At 45.5% G+C, this 20,833-nt stretch overlaps 1 protein-coding gene across 5 annotated transcripts in view; it reads right to left on the minus strand.

The window, feature by feature from the left end:
- The window catches only part of Smarca4 (SWI/SNF related, matrix associated, actin dependent regulator of chromatin, subfamily a, member 4), a 90,788-nt gene that overhangs the window by 58,938 nt on the left and 11,017 nt on the right, over positions 1 to 20,833 (minus strand). For 4 of the 5 annotated variants that reach the window (XM_058576801.1, XM_046436575.2, XM_046436574.2 and 1 more), the window contains exons 2-11: positions 15,851 to 16,103; positions 13,653 to 13,785; positions 12,468 to 12,872; positions 12,073 to 12,171; positions 9,669 to 9,927; positions 6,958 to 7,084; positions 6,263 to 6,436; positions 4,475 to 4,648; positions 3,140 to 3,307; positions 3,008 to 3,058 (exon numbers count right to left, since the gene is read on the minus strand). In XM_058576801.1, the coding sequence (XP_058432784.1) occupies positions 3,008 to 3,058; positions 3,140 to 3,307; positions 4,475 to 4,648; positions 6,263 to 6,436; positions 6,958 to 7,084; positions 9,669 to 9,927; positions 12,073 to 12,171; positions 12,468 to 12,872; positions 13,653 to 13,785; positions 15,851 to 16,072 (1,812 nt within the window). In that variant the 5' untranslated portion in view covers positions 16,073 to 16,103. The remainder of the gene's footprint in view (positions 1 to 3,007; positions 3,059 to 3,139; positions 3,308 to 4,474; positions 4,649 to 6,262; positions 6,437 to 6,957; positions 7,085 to 9,668; positions 9,928 to 12,072; positions 12,172 to 12,467; positions 12,873 to 13,652; positions 13,786 to 15,850; positions 16,104 to 20,833) is intronic. The other variant, XM_058576800.1, reaches the window with a different exon arrangement.

Here is a 20,833-nt window from a genome sequence, read left to right on the forward strand (position 1 = left end):
CAATGCACCATGGTTTCCCTCCCAGAAGGACTGAGAGGGATGGGAAATGCTCCCTTTGTTCATACCTTTTTTTTTTTTTTAAGCTGTCGATTGACATATTTATTTCTTTATATGTGGTGCTGAGAACTGAACCCAGTGCCACATGCCAGGCAAGTGCTTTACCATTGGGCTACAATTCCAACACATTGTTCATCTTTTTATACATATTTTTTTCCCCAAATGAGCACATGGAATGAGAACGGTGGTAGGTAATTATCACATGGAAAAGACAGGCAAGCAGGGATAGTGACCCCTCTTCAAGTGAGCCACTTCATACTGTTCTGACTTCTACAACCATATTCTAAATAAATAAATAAATCATGTGTGTGAAAAAATGAAACCAGTAAGAATGGAAGAAAGGGCTGGGGTTGTGGCTCAGTGGTAGAGCACTCACCTAGCATGTATGAGGCACTGGGTTCGATCCTCAGCACCACATAAAAATAAAATAAAGATATTTATATTATAACTTATAACTAAAAAATAAATATTAATAAAGAAAAAAAATAAAGAATGGAGGAAACTACCACTAATGGGGTCATGAGGGAAGAATTCCTCCCAAGTAACTTCTCAACAAAGCATCTAGAACATATCCTCTCAGGCTGAAGGATCATAAGCAAACACTAATGCTAGCTGGGAGACTTCTTCATAGACTACGGGTTAGTATGCTTTATGTGTATCCTAGAACTTAGTAAGTAAGGGTATCATGGCTGATGGTAGCCAGGTTACTGACTTCAGAAATAAGGAAAGGGTGAAGGAAAGAAATAACACTGAGGTAAGGGATTAGGATTGTAGGTATCAGGGTGATGGCATGTGGCAATTAAGTGCACACACATCTATTCTCTGAATCTAGCTGCTGAGAGAACCTAAGAGCCATTACAGCCACCAGCAATAAGCACACCCAAAGCAAGATTTGAATTCTATTTTTCTCTAATAAAATGAACCAGGACTCTAAGAAAAGAGACTGACTCAGGCAGGGCATGGGCAACGGAAGCAGCTTAGTTGAAGGACGCATACAAAGAATGATGGGGACATATCAAAAGAACACAGGAGCCAATATGAAGGGGATCATACTGGCCCAAATCAAATAATCAAAGTGAGTAATAGTAAAAGATTATATCCCATTAAATCAAACAAGGTATGGAGATGAGGCTCAGGTAAATAACTTGCTGAGCATATGCAAAGCCCCAGATTTGATCCCCGGTGCCCCACCAAAAAAAATCATGATGATGATAATGATGGCGATGAAATCTAAAACATAAAATAAAAATCCATAAAATTATGTATACCAAGGGTTATCAGACTATGGCCCCTAGACCAAATGGGAGAGAAGATGCAGCTTTATTTATGGAGAAAGGCAACTAGTGAATGCACAGAAATGATGGGGTAACTTTCATCGCAAAAACCAATGCAGGGCTGAGTGGTGGCTCAGTGATACAGCGCTTGTCTAGCACATGTGAGGCACTGGGTTTGATCCTCAGCACCACATAAAAATGAAATGAATATATTGTGTCCACTTACAACCAAAAAATAAATATTAAAAAAAAAAAAAAACCAATGCAGCATGAAAAAGTTGGAGAGCTAAAATATATTCACATAGTCTCTAGTACCATAAGGTACTTACTGACTACTGGAAAAGCAAAATAAATTTATAACAGAGGCAGACAGCAAGTGATCAGGGTCAATGTCATCTGTGATATTACAAACCTATGCAACACATTCTCAACATAATGCACAGAGAAGGACAAAGGGTTACTTTTGAGGTCTTCTTGCCAGAAACACATAAGCATCTAGTAACAAGAAAACATCAAACCCAAACTGAGTACCACCAAATGAAATACCAGCCTGTGCTTTTCAGAAAATCAAGGTCATGAAGGTCATAGAAAAAGCGAAGAGAGGTTCAAGATCTAAGCAGACTAATAAGAGATCTCTAGTAAGTGCCATCGGGGGCTTTTTGTTATTGGGAAGGGTGTTGGAGGGATATGGGGGAAATCATAATGCAAAGGTGTGTATGTAAGATGAGACTATCACATCAACATCATAAGCAGACTAATAAGAGATCTCTAGTAAGTGCCATCGGGGGCTTTTTGTTATTGGGAAGGGTGTTGGAGGGATATGGGGGAAATCATAATGCAAAGGTGTGTATGTAAGATGAGACTATCACATCAACATCATAACTACCAGGGTGCAAGATGGAAGAGAATGACCTTCCTTTGGGAAGTAACACCAAAATCAGGTAAGTGAAGGGCTGTTAGCATGTACCTTACTCTCAAACTGTTTAGGAAAGAAGACAGGTGAAAACAACAAAGTAAAGAATCTATATACAAATAAGGCAGGACAGGACTTGCACAAAAACGGGGTTTGGTGGGGAGGGGAAATAGGCCTAGCTAGGCACAGTGGTGCACGCCTGTAATCCCTGCAGGAGGATTTCAAGTTTGAGGCCAGCCTCAGCAACTTAGCAAAGCTCTAAGCAACTTAGTGATACTCTGGCTCAAAATAAAAAAATAAAAAATAAAAAGGGTTGGGGATATAGCTCAGTGGCAAAGTACCCCTAGATTCAATTCCCAGTACCCAAAAAAAAAAAAAAAAGAAAAAAGGGGAAAAAAGAGGTCTGGAAACAAACACACCCAGTGAGTGGGATGAAAGTGATGTACACACTGGATTCTTATAAATGCTCATTATATATGGCTTTTGTGGTTTACAAAGAAAAGATTTTGGAGACAGGATGCATTTTGGTGACAGAGCACTTGCCTAGCATAAAGCACCGGGTTCAGGAAAAATATAAATTTAGAAAATCAATAATACTTTTAAAAATAAACAAAGACTTCTGGGCTAGGGATAGAGCTCAGTAATATAGCATTTGGAGGCTAACACACACGAACCCTGAATTCCATAACCAGAATTTCTAGAAAATTATACAGACCCACTGCAGGGCTGTTGGCATTTCCATAAGAAATCCCTGCTTCCTCACCTCGCCATCCGGTCCAATTGCAGGTGTCTGCCCTTCAGCATTTTCTGCCTTCTGGAAGTAAAGAGAGACATAGGTGACCCCACAGGCTAAGGCCACCCATACAGACACTCTTCCAGACAGGGCTCAGCGCACCTTCTTTTTCTTTTTCTTCTTTTTCTCCTTGGCAACCTGGGCAGCCTTATGCTGCCGTACCAGCTCTGTGAGGTTGGCCACATACTCGTCTGTCTGCTGCAAAAGGTAGGCCAAGCGCTTGTCCTTCTTCTGGTCGATGAGTTTGCGGTAGCCCTCCTCATCTTCAGCCTAAGAAGTGTGGGATTGTGACACTGGTTTGTAGGACCTGCACATCTGCTGGCCTCCAGCAAACCCAGGGGCAAGAGCCCCACTGGGGGTTTCATTAACCAGCAACCCGCAGAACATTTCAGAGCAGTTGGCTCTGATACCACCCTGCTTCAAAGGCATCAGCTCCCCCTTCAGTATCTCCTCAACACATACCTAGTGCTAGACCCCAAAGCAGACATGGACCTGCCACAAGCCACTCAGAGAGACCACAACCAAGTCCTGTCCTCTCAGTCTAGAAAACACATCCCAAATCTAAACCCTCTCTAAGCTATATCATTGCCACAAAACCCCACAGCAATCCCCTCTCCTTTCTGAGATCACTTCAACCTGGAGCTGAAGCGCTCCTGGAGCATTCCCTTATGTTCAGAATTAATTTCCAGTCCTAGCAATGGCCTGCAGGTCCCATAGGCCCACATGGCTCGCCCTTGCAAGCTCTTGACCTCACTTCCTGCCCCAATACAGCAACATTTCACAGACACAGGGCCACTTCTTCTATCTTGTACTTGGCTGTCTGCCACTTCTGCCCTCTCTTTCTGGGGGTCCTTCCTGCACATCTCTGCAGGGTCATGCTCACCCTTTGAGCCTCTGTTCTAAGGCCTTCTCATTCCCCTTCTCTGTTCTCTGCACTGTCTTTTCATCATTCCAAACTAGCATATTCATTTCATTCAAAAAACTAACTCTCTCAAGTGCCCATACCACCCAAGAGGGCAGGGACTATGTCCTGTTCCCCAGTGTATCCTCTGTACTCTCAGCAGTGCCTGGAAGAGTGGGCCAGCAATGTCTGCCCAACTAGTGACTCATTCATAAACAGTCAGACACGTTTATTCTGAAGGTAAAGAGTGTGGACTGCATCTTCTGTGGCTCTCACTCAACCTAAGGCAGAGAGCACCAGCTCCTTCTCTCCGGAGACATAGGACAGTCAGTGAACAAGCCCTAAGACCATGTTAGCCACTCTGATGGCCAGAGGGACCAGAAGATCTGAGCCCAGGACTCGCTCCCTCCCAAACCCAAGCCCCAACTCTAATCCAAGCAGCAGAATGCCTAGCATGATCCTGGGTTAACAGGCTGCTGGTACCCGAAACACTCAAAGCACACAAGGGACCAAAAGCAAGAAAACAGAACTCTTACCATGAGCCTCCGCATTCTTTCCTTCTCAATTCGTTCGTTTTCTTTCTTCTGCTCTCGCTCTGTATTGGCATGGTATGTGGCTACTGCCTTAGTGAGTTTCTGGATTTTGCCTGTGACTGATCTGTGATATTCTTTAAAATCCTTGGCATGCTGAAGAATGCTATTGAGGTATTCCTGCAGAGACATGTGCAAAAGAAGACTGAACACTCAACGGAAGTCATCACAATGTCACCCAGAGTCAGACAGGACTCTGTAGGCAGTTCGTTTACAAAAGCCGGGCATGGCCAGGCGCAGTGGAGCACGCCTGTGATCCCAGCATTTCGGGAGGCTGAGATAAGAGGATTGCGAGTTCAAAGCCAACCTCAGCAACAGCAAGGCACTGAGCAACTCAATAAGACCCTGTCTCTAAATAAAATACAAAAAAAGGCTGGGAATATGGCTCAGTGTCTGAGCACCCCTGAGTTCAATCCCTGGTACCAAAAAAAAAAAAAAAAAAAAAAACCTCCTCAAAATAAAAAAATAGAAAGGCCTGGAAATGTAGCTCAGTGATGAACTGCTATTTTATCTTGAAAAAGATAATAAAAATTTCCCCAGCATTGCAAAATAAACAAGAAAAACAGATTGTGTGTAAATTTCATACAAAAGTTTTTAGCTTTTAACTAGCTTTTAATTCATGAATACACAAAAAAGGGAATTGTGTATTCAAATTGCAAATAATAAAAAGTTGGGCTGGGGATGTGGCTCAAGCGGTAGTGCGCTTGCCTGTCATGTGTGCGGCCCGGGTTCGATCCTCAGCACCACATACAAACAAAGATGTTGTATCCGCCAAAAACTAAAAAAAATAAATATTAAAATTCTCTCTCTCTCTCTCTCTGTCTCTCTCTAAAAAAAAAAAAAAAAAGTTAACAGTAGGGCTGGGGTTGTGGCTCAGTGGTTGTTTGAGCGCTTGCCCTTGCACACATGAGGCACTGGGTTCGACCCTCAGCATGCATAAATAAATAAATAAATAGATGATATTGTGTTCATCTATAACTAAAAAAATTTTTTTAAAGAAGTTAAGAGTAGTTAACACTGAATATTAAAAGATATCAGAAATACATGTTCGTTATTTAAAAACTTAAGGAAATATCAATGAGCAACAAAATGCACAGAATCAGCTCCAAATCCTCTCCGATGAGGACTTTAGACTGCTTAGTGGACCTCGTAAAGTCATGTCAGGCTCTCATTTGCTCAGCACGCTCTGTGGCTCTCACCCCACGCCAAGCAAAAGTCAAAGTCTTCTCCATGGTCACAGACCCTATACCATCTGCCTTGTCACCTCCTTGCCTTCACCTCTTCAGCTCTCCCTGTCATTCACTCCACTCCAGCTAAACTGGGATCCTGGCTTCTCAGAGAAAACAGAGGCACATTCTAGCCCCAGGGCGTTTTCATCTGCCCCTGTATCTGGACTGCTCTCTGCCCATATGTCCCTGTGACTCCCTCCTTTGGGTCTCTCTGTTCAGATCTCACTTTCCCAGAGAAACTTCCCTGATCATGTCTTCCTCACTCTTTCCTTGCTGTAATTTCCTCAGATCCTACACCTTCACAATGGGATACAGGGATTTCATTATTGCCCATCCCCTCCCTGTGGCTAGGTTTTGTCCACCAGTGTATTCTCAGTGCCTAGGAGACTGGTAAAATGAACAGAAAAGACTAGTGTGTCTAGAAACAAAACATATAAGGTCCTATCCCGGTGCAAGCTGTAATGAGCAGGCACCCAGGCAGCCCAGGAACAGCTCTGGAACTAACCTGGTGCTTCTGGCGGCGTTTGCGCTCCTGCTCAATCTTCTGCTGTTTCTCTAGCTTCTCAGTGATGCGGGCCTCTCGCAGGGACTGACGCTTGCTGCGCTTGTAGGCCTTGGCATTAAGGGCCGTCTCCAAGGCTGTGTCCCTCCGCATGCACACCACAACCTCCTGGCGTAGCTTCAGGGAGGAAGAAGAAACAATGACACTGAGGAAGATACCTCTACTGTGCCCACAGTGAAATATATAATTGCCGATCATATACAAGGCAGGCGATGCTGCCTCCCAAAGGATCCTAATTAACTGCCTTATGCACCCATGGGTGGTGCAGGCAAGAGCAGAAGGTGAGCATTCTGCACACCTGGTCAGAGAATCTTCTTGTGCCTCATGTCTCCAGCTGGTCTTCCCACAACACAACACAATTCCTTATGAAACACTGGAGAGTCACTCCACTCTCCTGCTTCTGTGGGCAACTGGAGCTTAGGGAAGGCCCACACTTGCGTATTATGTGAGCACTGCCCTACCATGGAACAAGACACAAGGAGAGGGTAAGACAGTGGGTTAACATATGCAGGTTGGCATGGCTGCCTAAACTATACAGGTACTCTGGATGATAGTCCCGCAAGAAGTTTTTGGGGTCTCAGCATGACAGGTGGTGGGAAAGGCCTATTCCTTAGATCCAGGACCACACTGGAACTTACCTGTCTCTGGAAGTTAAGCAGCCTGAGGGCCTTGAGCTCAATGGTCGCTTTGGTTCTCAAATCCCCGGCCAGGGACCCGGGGAGATTTTCAAGTTCCTGAATTCGGTGTGCAATGCGAGCCTGCAGCCTAGGCGCAAAGAAAGGGAAAAAAAGGATAGGAGGTAAGAGGGACTATATTTATAAGAAGCCACCTGGTGCCTGTCTTTAAAGCCAGAGCTTCTGAAGACTATCTCTCAAGACAGACAGACCTGGCTCTGAGACATGAACTTCCTCAAAAAGGATGCCAGCCAAAACATAGAACAGAGAAGGCAGCCAGAAAGTTTCTTAGGACCAGGCCACATAAACCACAAAAATCAAGACACCTACTGGCTGGCTCATGGAATATTAGTAGTGAATTTCTGGCATCGGACTAATCAGAATCTGTCCCTACCCTGGCATGGATGAGACATGGGGCCTCAGAAATCTACTGAGCCAGAAAATGTTCAACATCACTACAATTAGAGAAATGCAAATTAAAACTATATTGAGACTTCATTTCACCCCAGTCAGAATGGCAATTATCAAAAATACAAGTAACAATAAATGTTGGCAAGGATGTAGGGGAAAGGTACAATCATACACTGCTGGTGGGATGGCAAATTGGTACAACCACTCTGAAAAGCAGTATGGAGATTCCTCAGAAAACTTGGAATGAAACCCCCATTTGACCCAGTTATCCTACTCCTCAGCATACACCCAAAGGACTTAAAATCAACACACAATAGTGACACAGCCACATCAATGTTTACAGCAGATCAATTCACAATAGCTAAGTTATGAAACCAACCTTAGTACCATTCAACAGATAAATGCATAAAGAAAATATGGTGCATATACATAATGTATGGCTGGAATACTACTCAGCCATAAAGAAGAATGAAACTAGGGCATTTGCTGGTAAATGGATGGAACTGGAGACTATCATGAAATAAGCCAATCCCCAAAAACCAAAAGCCAAATGTTCTGATATGCAGATGTGGACTCCAATGGCGGTGGGTAGGGGGCGGGTTAACCAGATTGGGGAGTAGGGGCAGATGGGAATGGGAAAAAGAGTAGAATTAATAGGAGATAACTTTTCTATGGTTATATATGTATGCACGAACAGGGCTAGGGTTGTAGCTCAGTGTTAGAGCACTTGCCTAGTGCATGGGAGGTACTGAATTCAATTCTCAGCACTATAAATAAATAAATAAAATAAATGTCCACTGACAACTAAAAATCATATATGTTTTAAAGAAGAGCCAGGCTCGGTGCCACATGTCTGTAATCCCAGCAACTTAGGAGGCTGAGGCAGGAGGATCGCCAATTAAAAGCCAGCCTCAGCAAAAGCGAGGTGCTAAGCAACCCAGTGAGACACTGTCTCTAAATAAAATACAAAATAGAGCCAGGATGTGGCTCAGCGGTCAAGTGCCCCTGAGTTTAATTCCCAGTACCAAAAAAAAAAAAAAATCACAACCAGTATAACTCCACATCATGAACAACTACAAAAATGGAAAGTTGTACTCCATATATTTTCTGCTGTCATGTATTAAAAAAAAATAGTTCCGGGGCTGGGGTTGTGGCTCAGTGGTAGAGCACTTGCCTCGTACTCTGGGTTCGATTCCTAGCATCACATTAAAAAAATAAATAAATAAATAACAAGTGAAATAAAGGTTTTGCGTCCAACTACAACTAAAAAATAAAATTAAAAAAAAAATAGTTCCAAGGCTTCTAATCAAATCAAAATAAAAACAAAAGTGCGCGCGCACACACACACACACACAGAGAAATCTATATCTCTTGAGCCAGGCTGGGGTTGTGGCTCAGTGGTAGAGCGCTTGCCTCACAAGTGTGAGACACTGGGTTCAATACTCAGCATCACATAAAAAGAAATAAATAAATAAAGGCATTGGTTGTGTCCATCTACACCTAAAAAATAAACATTTTTAAAAAATAAAAATAAATTTTAAAAAAGGTATCATGTCCATCTACAACTAAAAATATAAGAAATCTGTTGAGCCTATTAACCTCACTGTCCTCATCCATAAACTAAGGACACCCCTGAGAGTAATCTACAGGCTTGATTTGAAGGTTAAATGAAACAATCCTCTTGCTCAGTCTTTCACACACTTATTTACAGAGCACCTACTATGCTGCATCAATCTTTTAGGGTATGGAGTCTCAGCACTGAATGAGACCACCAAGGTTGTTGCTCCCGTGGAGCTTGCAGTCTCATTGGGAAGAAAGGCCAGAAGGGATAAAAAAATAAATAGTAGACTGGGAATATGATTCAGCTGTGACTCAGTGCTTGCCGAAGATGGAAGGCCATAGTTTTCATCCTTAGCACTGGGGCAGAGGAGGGAGAGGAGTAAATCCTGCCACTAATTCCAGAGTGGCTAGTGCTTGGAGGAAAGGCCTGGAGTGAGGGGGACTGGGAAGAGCTTCTATACAAAGGGAGACCTCAATGGCCACATGGGGACAAAAGTGGGAAGCCACTTTTGTGGTCTGAACCTGAGAAATGGATGTAAATCAACTGTAAGGACTTACACTGCTATGTTGAAGGAGGCGCTGCAAAACTGGAAGGCTGGGAGGCTCCTGGGGGAGTTGGGCAAAGCTATCACCACTCCAGTGACTCTCAGGATGGGGAACCACACCTTAACCAATCAAAGTGGAGCCAGTGGGCTACGTCTCACCTGTATTCCCGCTCCTGCAGGATCTCCACAGGGTCCAGGCCCCTGGGCTTCTGGATGGGGGTGATGCGGCTCTGCTTCTGGTGCAACGGCACCAAGGGTGCGGGCTGGGCTGGCTGCCCTGGGGACTGTGTCTGAGGTGGCATCACAGGTGAGGCAGCAGGTGGGACAGCAGGGGGCGCAGGCGAAGGGCGTCCTGTCGGCTGCGGGGGAATCAGTTTCTGAGGGGTGCTTGTGGGGGCAGCAGCATTCGCCATGGGTCCTGGGGAGAGGAGAGCAGGATGGGGACATGTTGAGCCAGGGACAATTCTTCAGTGAAAATGCAAAGCCTGCCAGGTGGCTTGCCACATGGGAACAGACCAACCTCTCCCCACCTCCTTCCTCTCACCCACCAAAAGCCACCCTGCTTCTCACCCAGGCATCTGCCTCCCTCCTGCCTCGAGGTTCATCTCTCTTCCTGATCTCAACTCCGCTCCCTGACCCCAGTCTTCACTCACCCACATCTTTCTGGCCTCTGGCCTCTAAGGACCCACATTTTCTTGTCTTTCCTCTACAATAGTCCCCCCTCTCATCAGCAGCTTCTCTTTCTGCTATTTTAGTTACCCTCAGTCAACCACAGTCTGAAATATCATATGAAAAATTCCAGAAACAAACAACTCATTAATTTAAAATTGTAACCTGTCCTGAGCAGTCACATCACACTGCTTACATCATTTGCCTCCCTCCATCTTATCACCACACATCATCACAAAGAGTGAGGACAATATACCAGTGTTGTTTTTTGCAGCACTGGGGATTGAATCCAGGGTCTCCTGCATGCTAAGAACGTGCTCTAGAATTAAACCATATCCCCAGCCCAAGTATTTTTATTTTTTTATGGCACTGGGGATTGAATTCAAGGGTATTTTACTGTGAGCTCCATCTTTAGTTAATTAGTTTGTTTGTTTGTTTATTGGTAACAGGGATTGAATAATAGGGGCACTTAACCACTGAGACACATCCCCAGCCCCCTTTTTAGGTTTTATTTTGAGACAAAATCTCACTAAGTTGCATAGGGCCTCTCTAAGGTGCTGAGGCTGGATTTGAACTTGTGATCCTTCTGCTTCAGCCTCATAAGTCACTGGGATAACAGGTGTGTGCCACTGTGATCAGGTTAATTTTATTTTAGGATCTCACTAAGTTTCCCAGGATGGACTTGAACTTGCCATCCTCCTACCTTAGCCTCTTGAGCCAATGGGGTTACAGGCACACATCATTACACCTAGCTAATAAGATAATTTTAGAGACAAAGACCTTATTCACACCTTTTACTACTGTGTGCTGTTATAATTGTTCCATTTTATTGCTAGCTGTCTCTCATCTCTGTGACTAATTTATAAATTAAACTTTGTCAACAGTATTCATGTTAAGTAAAAAATAACTAAGAGTGGTGTCACAAATTTGTAATCCCAGCTATTTGCGAGGCTGAGACAGGAGGATCACAAGTTCAAGGTCAGCCTCAGCAATTTAGGAAGGCCCTGTCAAAATAGTTAAGTAAATAAGTAAATAAAGGCAAAAAGTAAAAAAAGGCTGGGAGTGTAGGTCAGTGGTAAAGAACCTGTGGGTTCAATCCCCAGTTCCCCAGTACTACAAAAGAAATGGGGAGAGAGGCACCAAGAAAAAAAGAAAAGGATGAGAGATTGGTTTGGGCCTATCCATGGTAGCTAACATCCACTGGGGATCTTGGAACGAATATATCCTCCATGGAAAAGTGGGAACCACTACACTCTACTTCAAAGTGAATTCAATTTTAGTGACTAGTTCTTTGATGAACATCAATACACCTCAGACTCTAAGATGGCCGCAAATGAATCCATCTTACCCACTATATCTATCCCAAACATATATGGACCCTGAAATATAACCAACTTTTACAGACGTGGACATGGAGCCTCAGAGAGCACTGGACCAAGGACACACATAGTCAGTGAGGGTGATAGGACCCTAAACTCTCTTATCATCCTACCTGCCTCCCATAGGAATGTTCTTGGGAAGGAAGACAGATTGAGATGTGCCCTCCAGGAAGGAATTTGCCTGTGGTGCCAGGTGCACCTCTCAGGCCTTTCCCTTGAGTCTCATGGTCGACCCATTCATTGCTCTCCTCTGCTTGTTACTGGTTTAAAGAAACCCCAGGATAACCTTGAACCACAACACAGAAGGGCAACTGTGGAGCAGATCTGAGCCCAAGACTTTGGGAACTGACCAGGGATAGATGAGACCAAGAGGACACCACAGGAAAACATGTGGTTTCTGCTCTGTTCAAGCGAGCGTCCTAAGTATTCTCTCTGATCAGGCTCATCTCAGGGCTTGCAAGCTCCAAGCTCATAATAGAGAGGCAGGACACAGATGAAGAGAGAAGTGATCTTACCTTCAGGCCAGGGTTTGGGAGGCCCTCCAGGGGGCTGACCAGGCATCCCAGGGGGCACACCTGAGGGTCCTGGAGGTGGCATGTTGGGCCCTCCCATACCTACATGCAGGGGGAAACAAACAAAGGAGAATAAAATGTGAACTGTCTTCATACCCACACCTATCCATGAGCATCCTTGGCTTAGGGCACACACCTATCCATAAGCCCTTAGGTGTAGATCTGAAGGGGAACTGAAAAAATGACATTTATCATGACAACGACCTGGCCACCTGAGCAATCACTTGAGAAGCCCACCAACAACAGAGCTCAGGATCATCTATCATTGCTACCCAGGCTCTGGCCAGTTCACTCTGGACTTCCTCCCCACCCTAGGGACCAGGGATGGTGGGCCTTACCATGAGGCCTGCTGTAATTTGGAGGTGCTGGTCCCGGACCTGGGCCAGGTCCAGGCCCAGGGCCAGGTCCAGGTCCTGTGGCAGACACAGAGGGCGGAGGTAGTGTTGGCATCTGCTGTTGCATCCCAGGCATTGGCCGCTTTCCCTGCACAGCCATTTGCAGGTGGTCAGGAAGAGGCTGTCCCCTGGCCAGCATCTTGTAGGCCATTATCTGAGCTCGAAGCTGGTGCAGCTGGTTCTGGTTAAATGGGGTTGGGCCCCGGTTCTGCTGCCCCAAGGCCTGGGGGTCAGCACCATCTAGTGGGGCCCCTCCTGGCCCAGATGACATTTGGGGACCAGAGGATGGGCCACTGGCTGGAACTGGACTGGAAGCATGCTCAGAGCTGCCCAACGGTGAGGGGTAACCTGCAAGGAAAGACCAATCCAATGGTCACTTGGCAGCATACATTTGAGATAAAGACAGAGACAGTAAACTGTTCTGTCACACCTATACTGTCTCATCCTCCAAGACATGGAATAGCCCAATGGCTTCATTCTCATGAGCCAAACACAAGGCACCCAGAGAACATATTCTCAACTCATAGCCTTGGCCCAGCAGCCCACATGGTCAAGTGCTTTGGCCCATGTTTCAGTAGAGTACAGATGGTTAATGGTGAAGCTATGAATGAAATCCAGGATCTTTCCAGGCCTGCCCTCCTGCCTGGGCAGAGCAGGGTACACATCTTCAGATCAGCCAGACCCATTCCTCTCACTTCCATTCCTCAGGAGCCTGAGCTTCCTGTCCCTGATGCCTGGAATCGTTCTGCAAGTCATCTCCTATATCATTTCTCCATCATCCCCATAAGGAAAAGCCAACTGGCTTGTAAGGCCGAGTCCTGAGCCCTGAGACACTATCTCCACTAAGCTCCCATATGGCACTGGAGCTCCTAACAAGATCTCCTCTAACACCCAACTCTGCCCACCATGTATGCTCTTCTAGGGCTGCTCCAAAACAAGAGGGCCAAAGCAGACCACCACCTGGCCTCAACCAGACACTCTTTATGGCAGGGCCTTCCCTGGAGCTTAACCTCAGGGCCTTCCCTGAGGTCATCACAGAACCCATCTATGGGAACCCTGATAGGAAAAGGGGTATACGGGCTCACTATGTATGACCAACACTAAGCAAGAAGAAATACAGAACAGTACCTTGGGAGTGCTGGTCCATGGGGCTGGGTGGGGGCCCCATCCCTGCGTGGCCCCCTGACCGCATCCCCATTCCTTTCATCTGGTTGTAGCGTGGGTCGTCCGATATGCCCTTCTCATGCATGGACTCCATAGGCTGCAAGTGGCCAACAATAAGGCAGGGTCAACAAGGGGAATAGGAAGAGGCGACACAGCAAAGCATCACTGGGAAGAAGATGGACGACAACAAACATCCACCCAATGCTGCCATAGCATCCACTGAGTCACTAACATGACCAAGGGCTCAGCTCCAAGGCATGGACACGACACCAAGGTAGACACACAAAACAAATGCCACCCAGTGTAGGATGACCAACCGGACAATTGGTGGCCTGGAGGCAAGGAAGCAACTGCACTATGGGGACAAGAGAGGGCAGGAAGATGTTCTAGAGGCAGTCAGCAACCACAGGAGGAAAGGAAAAGACACTAGGTCTTAGGGAGGGAGTGGTTTCATCCAGGACACAAATCTCACTGCTCATTGTGACTGGACAGAACATGAATCTGGGAACCAAGGACCCTCTTCCTTAGGGACTAGAAATCAAACAGACAGACAAGTCTGCCCACAAGGACTATAAAAACACGTCGGACGTCTCCCAAACTCTGCACCTCTTCGGTTGCTGGCAGAAAATGAGACTACAGACCTGTTCTAGCCCCCACAGGAGTTAAGGGCAGGTCTTGGCAGAATGATGATGTGTATGTCCCTCCTACACTCAGTAGCAGGTTATTCCTCCAGGGGAACCGCTGGCAAAGGGGATGCCATCCAAAATCTTTTTGTGGGCCCCCACTAGGCCTAGGTTAGCACAAGTATTCTCCTTTCTGGGAACTCACAAGTTCACAGCTGACAAAACAAACCTACAACTAACTCAATGTGTGCTGTGCTCAAGGAGAAGAGGGGCCAGGTAAGGGGAAGCTTCATGAGGGACAGGTTAGGCCCTCAGGATGCTGACCAGACCCAAGGTACGGGCCTGTCCCCACCCCTCTTTCCCTGGTTATGGGAGAGACTGAGCTCTGCGCAGTCACAGGCACCCTGTCAGCACAGGACCCTGATCCTAGCAGGGTGTGGAACATATGGCAGGTGTCTGACAAACATACATCAGAGGTGTACAGTGTGTATGTGCCATGCCAGGAGGGCAGAGAAGGAAAGTGGGGGCTGTGCTGGAGAAGGAGCTGGCTTATAAACCAAGAGTGAGAGTGAATGACAGGCCAAAGGGCAAGCGAATGATATGAAGAGCACAGGGCTCCCTACCTTGTTACCAATAGTTTCCAGGATAGAAGGGTCAAGACAGATATTATACATAAGTTGAGAGAAATGTACAGGAGATGGAGAGGGTTGGCAAGGGAATGCCTCAATGTATTGAAGGCCTCAGAAACAGCACAAATGTAGGGCTCAGGGGACGGCATCAGGAGGACTGCAACCCTGATTCCTTATCTATAAAATTTATGTAATAACCACCAGACCTAGTGGGTTTGGGGGTATTCAAGTGGAATAGTAGGGAGGTAAAGAGCCGTCAGTGCCAGGTGGTGGGACCCACTCCTAGACCCACCCCTCCACCTGTATCTATGCAGACCCCGGCCTCCTGAGGGCCCTGACAGAAATGTCACCATTTCTTACAGATGCTGGTACATACAAGGGGATATTTCCTCCTCCAAGCCCCCTCAATGACAAAAATGGATGTAAAATGACATAAAGGGATGGAAATTAATGTATCCACTTTCCTAGCAAAAGCAGCTCTGATCAGCTCAAGCATAAGTTGTGGGCAGGAATTGAGACACCAGTGCCCTGCTTTGTGAATTCCCCAGGTAGGCAGAGCAGCCAAAAGGAAACCATGTACCTTAAGCCTCCTTTAGTGATTCAGGCGTTTTTCTTTATTGTTGAGTACTGTTCTGAAAGTTCTCATGCAGAACAAGGCGTGCAGGGGATCCAGGGTAGGGCAGCTGCTCCCCACTCCCAGCTCAGGTCAGATTGTGTGCCTGACCCCTCTGTTCCCCACAACGGACCCTGGGGCAGGCATCTGGACCAAAACAGCCACCACTGACAAGGAGGCTTTCCCACTGGCCTTCAGGGGAGGCTCAAGTTCAGAGGCTTCCCACAGCCTAGAGGGAAGGGGTGGGAGTCAGCCAAACTGGCAAGTAAATGATATGAAGAGCACAGAGCTCCCTACCTTGTGCATCTGGTGCATGTTGTCCTGAGGATACCCCCCAGGCCCTTGGGTAGGGATGGGGTGTCCTGCTGAGGGAGGCCCCGGGCTGGGCCCCATCATGCTGTGGGCAGAGCCTGGTGAGGGGCCTGGGCTAGGGCCCAGCATGGCTCCAGGCGAGGGGCCTGGGCCTGGGGAAGGGCCCGGCCGAGGAGTTCCACCCAGTGGTGGGTCTGGAGTGGACATCTTCACGGGAGCTGCAGATGGTGGTCTCCTGCTGAAAAGAAGTCCCAGTCATTCTAGGGGTTGGGGGAATGGGTTAGGCAGGTCAAGGGCAGCAAGGGAGGACTAAAATAGTCATGTCAGAATCATCCATCTAACAGTGCCATTACCCTGACCTGCATCTTTTCTTGATTCCTTTTGGAGAAAGAAATACATCTCAGGCATATAAATCAAATCACAGTCCACCTAGGAAGGGGTGGCACATAGATAAGGGCCATGTACCACTGCCTTACTAGATTCTTCAGCTCCCCGAACATCTTTCTGATCACAATGAAAAAAAAAAAACACCTGAGGAAGTACTAATCTATCCTTCATACTTTTTGCTCAAATAATTGCAAATCTTCATATTTCATAACTAAGGCTCAAACAGCATCTGATTAAAACTTTATAAATTCAATCAAAACCAATATTATGACAAGTGACACCCATTTTCCACTGAAAACAGTGAGAACAAGTTTCTTTAAAATAAATGAACCTGGTCTGGGCACAATGGCGCACATCATCCCTGCGACTAAGGAGGCTGATGTAAGAGAACTGCAAGTTCAAGACCAGCCTCAGCAACTTAGCAAGTCCCTGTCTCAAAATAAAAAAAATAATAATAAAAAGGGCTGAGGATGTGGCTCAATGGTTAAGTGCCTGTGGGTTCAATTCTAAGCACCAAATAATAATCAATTAATTAATTAAATGAATTTAAATTCAAAAAGTAAATTCAGGGCTGGAGGTGTAGTTCAGTGGTAGAACACATGTTCAACAAGAGCAAGGCCCTAAGTTCAATCCCCACCAAGCCAACAAAAAAAGGAAACTGGGGGCTGGGGTAGTGGATCAGTGGTACAGCATTCGCTTAGCATATGCGAGGCACTGGGTTCAATCCTCAGCACCACATAAATATAAATAAATAAAGGAATTGTATCCATCTACAACTAAAAAATATTTTTTAAAAAAGTAGGCTAATACAAAGGTAAGTATCACTCAAAAAATGGCACCATGATACACTTTGACAGTAATATCAAATGTCTGAAGATGAATAGATAGTGCTGTAAACTAAAAACTGATACCCAGAACTATAACCCACAGCCCCCACAGATGTAAAAAATTCTGGTGACACTGGTCAAGGTGGTACACACCTGTAATCCCAGCTATTTGGGAGGCTGCAGTAGAATGGTTAAGTTCAAGGCTAGCCTGGAGATGTGTCTTGAAATAGCATGAGTTATAGCTCAGTGGTAGAGTGCAGGCCTAGCATGCAAGAGGCACCGAGTTCGATCTTCAGCACCACATAAAAACAAAATAATGTGTCCACCTAAAACTAAAAATAAATATTTTTTAAAAATAGAATGATGTGTCTTGAAATAAAGAGTGTGGGTTGTAACTCAGTAGTAGAACACTTGCCTTTCATGTGCAATGCCCTGGGTTCTAGTCCCAGTACTGGGGAAGGGAAAACTGATGATATTGGTAAATTAGGCTTGCTATGACAGGACCACAGGTTGGTGTGTGTAGATGTATGTGTGGCACGCTGGAGATTGAACCCAGGTTCCTCATGCATGTTAAGCACTTGCTATACCACTGAGCTATATCCCGAACCTGATGAAAAATTTTATAAATTTTCACACACACACATTTTTTTTTTTTTTTTGGATATAGGGTCTTGCTAAATTGCCAACTGGCCTGAAACTTGAGCTCCTCCTGCCTCAGCCCAAATCACTAGATCAACTGGCGTGCATCACCACACCTGTCCTCAATTTTCTTTTTTTTTTTTTTAAAGAGAGAGAGAGAGAGAGAGAGATTTTTTTAATATTTATTGTTTAGTTTTCGGCGGACACACATCTTTGTTTGTATGTGGTGCTGAGGATCGAACCTGGGCCGCACGCATGCCAGGCAAGCGCACTACCGCTTGAGCCACATCCCCAGCCCATGTCCTCAATTTCAACCCCACTATTATGTAAAATGATAATACACTAATAAAAACATTTAAAAAGGGCTGAGATTGTAGCTCAGAAGTACAGCACTTGCCTACAATGTGTGAGGCACTGGGTTTGATTCTCGGTACCACATATAGATAAATAAAATAAAGGTCCATTGACAACTAAAAGAATGAAGAGAAGAAAGAAGAAAGAAGAAGAAGAAAGAAAAAAGATGTATGGTACATCAAACAAGAAGTGGTTCTTCCAAACCAGAAACTCAGGGCAACAAATTTCCTTCAGGATGTAGGTGTTTTATCTTAGGTTGAATTTATTAAGCCCTTCTAAGTCACTAGTTCTGATGACACTCTGTGCCTTCATCAAGAATAAACGAGCCTGTTGCAGTGGCACATGCCTGTAATCCCAGTAGCTTGGGAGGCTGAGGCAGAAGGATCACAAGTTCAAAGCCAGTCTCAGGAACTCAGTGAGGCCCTAAGCAACTCTAAATAAAATACAAAAAGGGCTGGGTATGTGGCTCAGTGGTTGCGTGCCACAAAATTTAGCTGATTATGAGAGCAGACAACTCCTTGCCATTTGCAGGGACAATAGACACTCACCCCCTGTGTGTGGAAGTATCATGGGTGATTTTAGGCTTCTTTACTTTTGTGTTTTCTAAGTATCAACAATGAGATGGCATTACTAAATCATTTGATTAAAGGGAAAGGCTAAGGGTACACTCATTGGTAGAGTGCTGTTTAGCATTGATAAGGCCCTGGGTTTTCCATCCCCAGGATGACTCCTTCCCCCAAAAAATAAGATTAAAGGGAATTTGCTATCATAAATCACCTTAGACAGGGTGGCTTACACACAATAGTAATTCATTTCTCACAGCTGTGAAAGTGTAAAATCAAGGAATCAGCATATTCAATGTCTGGGTTTTTCACTGCATCAATTGGCAGAAAGGGTAAGGGGTGGGGTCCCTGGGATCTCTAAGACACTAATCCCATTCCCGAGGACTGGGCACAGTCATCTTAATAAAGCCCCACCTCCTAATACCATCACATTGGGCAGCAGATTTTCAACATGGGAATTTTGGTAATACACAAACATCTATACTATAGCAGGCTTATATAACCTGATATTATACAACAGGCTAAAGGATAAACTGAGTCTTTGTGAATGGATTAAGGTCATTAATGTGGGAATAGATTGGTTATCATGAAAATGGATCACTATAAAAGTGAATGCATCCCACATGCTGTCTCTTTTCTACCATGATATAATACCATGCCCTTGGACTTCCCAACTTCCAACTGTAAGCCAAATAAATTTGTCTTCATATATTACCCTGTTTACGGTATTCAATTATAGTAACAGAAAATACAATAAGACACCATGGCCAGGTGCAGTGGCCACACCCTGTAATCCCAGCAGCTGGGAGGCTGAAGCAGGAGGATGGCAAGTTCAATGAGCCAGCCTCAGCAAAAGCAAGGCTCTGTGCAACTCAGTAAGACACTGTGTCTAAATAAAATACAAAATAGGGCTGGGGATGCGGCTCAGTAGGCAAGTGCCCTTCAATTCAATCCCCGGTATCCCACCCACCCAAAAAGAAGACACTGTGGAACTAGATGCCACTGGGCTCCAGTAAGCTGCCTACCCAGGGAGGGGACTGAGCAAGCTCAGCCAGGAATAACAAGAGGGATAGGATCAGAGGGTGACAATGCCCCAATCCCTACCCTTTTGTTTCCCATCCCTGACCTTTCTAAATCAAAGCGGTGGTATTTTCAGCAAAGGGCTTGAATCTCTAAGATCATCACTGTGGTCTTTGAACTTGCAGGGAGCATGTATGGTGCTACCTAGGCTCCCTGGAGTCCCTCTACAAGTTCCTTCATGGGCACTGAAACAAACCAGGAGGCCACACCTCACAAGTGAAAGAAGCAAGGACAAACACACACAGACAAAAGAGGCAAATAGCATATGTGTCTGTCTGGGAGCTAATCCAGATGTGCGTGGGCCTCAGGTCAGGTGAGCCTAGGGCCTCTAGAAAAGGAAACAGAGCCTAGAAATCCTAGTAGGCAGTCAGAAGCCATGTGATGGGAAGTAAAAGTACTCTGGGCCAGTGTGATGGCACATGCCTGTACAGGAAGGATGAGCTAGGAGGAGTGCAGGCTGAAGGCCAGCCTCAGCAATTTAGCAAGACCCTGTCTCAAAATAAAAAATAATTTTAGAAAAGGGAAGGGAGCCAGGCACAGTGGCACATACCTGTAATGTGAGTGACTTGGAAGGTGGAGGCAAGAGGATCACGAGTTCAAAGCCAGCCTCAGCAAAAAGCAAGGCACTAAGTAACTCAGTGGAACCCTGTCTAAATAAAATACAAACAGGGTTTGGCTGGGCGCGTGGTACACACCAGCGGCTTGGGAGGCTGAGACAGGAGAATCGCGAGTGCAAAGCCAGATTCAGCAACTGTGAGGCGATAAGCAACTCAGTGAGACCCTGTCTCTAAATGAAATGCAAAATAGGGCTGGGCATGTGGCTCAGTGGTTGAATGCCCTGTGTTCAAACCCTGGTACCAAAAAAAAAAAGAAAAAAAGAAAAGAAAGAAAAAAAAGGGAAGGGAATGTAATTCAAGTAAAGCGCCCCAGTATTAAACTTCCAATCCTGCAAAAATCAATCAATCATTTAAGAAAGAAATGTCTGGCTAGACACATGCCTATAATCCCAGTTACTTGGGAGACAAACAAGAGGATCTCTTCATGATGTCTTCTCTGTACTACCTATACAGTAGACATTCCAACTTGTTACCAGGTATTAATTTTAGCACTGGGAATTA

This window comes from Marmota monax, unplaced genomic scaffold, assembly GCF_021218885.2.
Source record: "Marmota monax isolate L192 unplaced genomic scaffold, Marmota_monax_Labrador192_F-V1.1 WCK01_AAM20220418_F8-fsc00021, whole genome shotgun sequence".
Lineage (NCBI taxonomy): Eukaryota > Metazoa > Chordata > Mammalia > Rodentia > Sciuridae > Marmota > Marmota monax.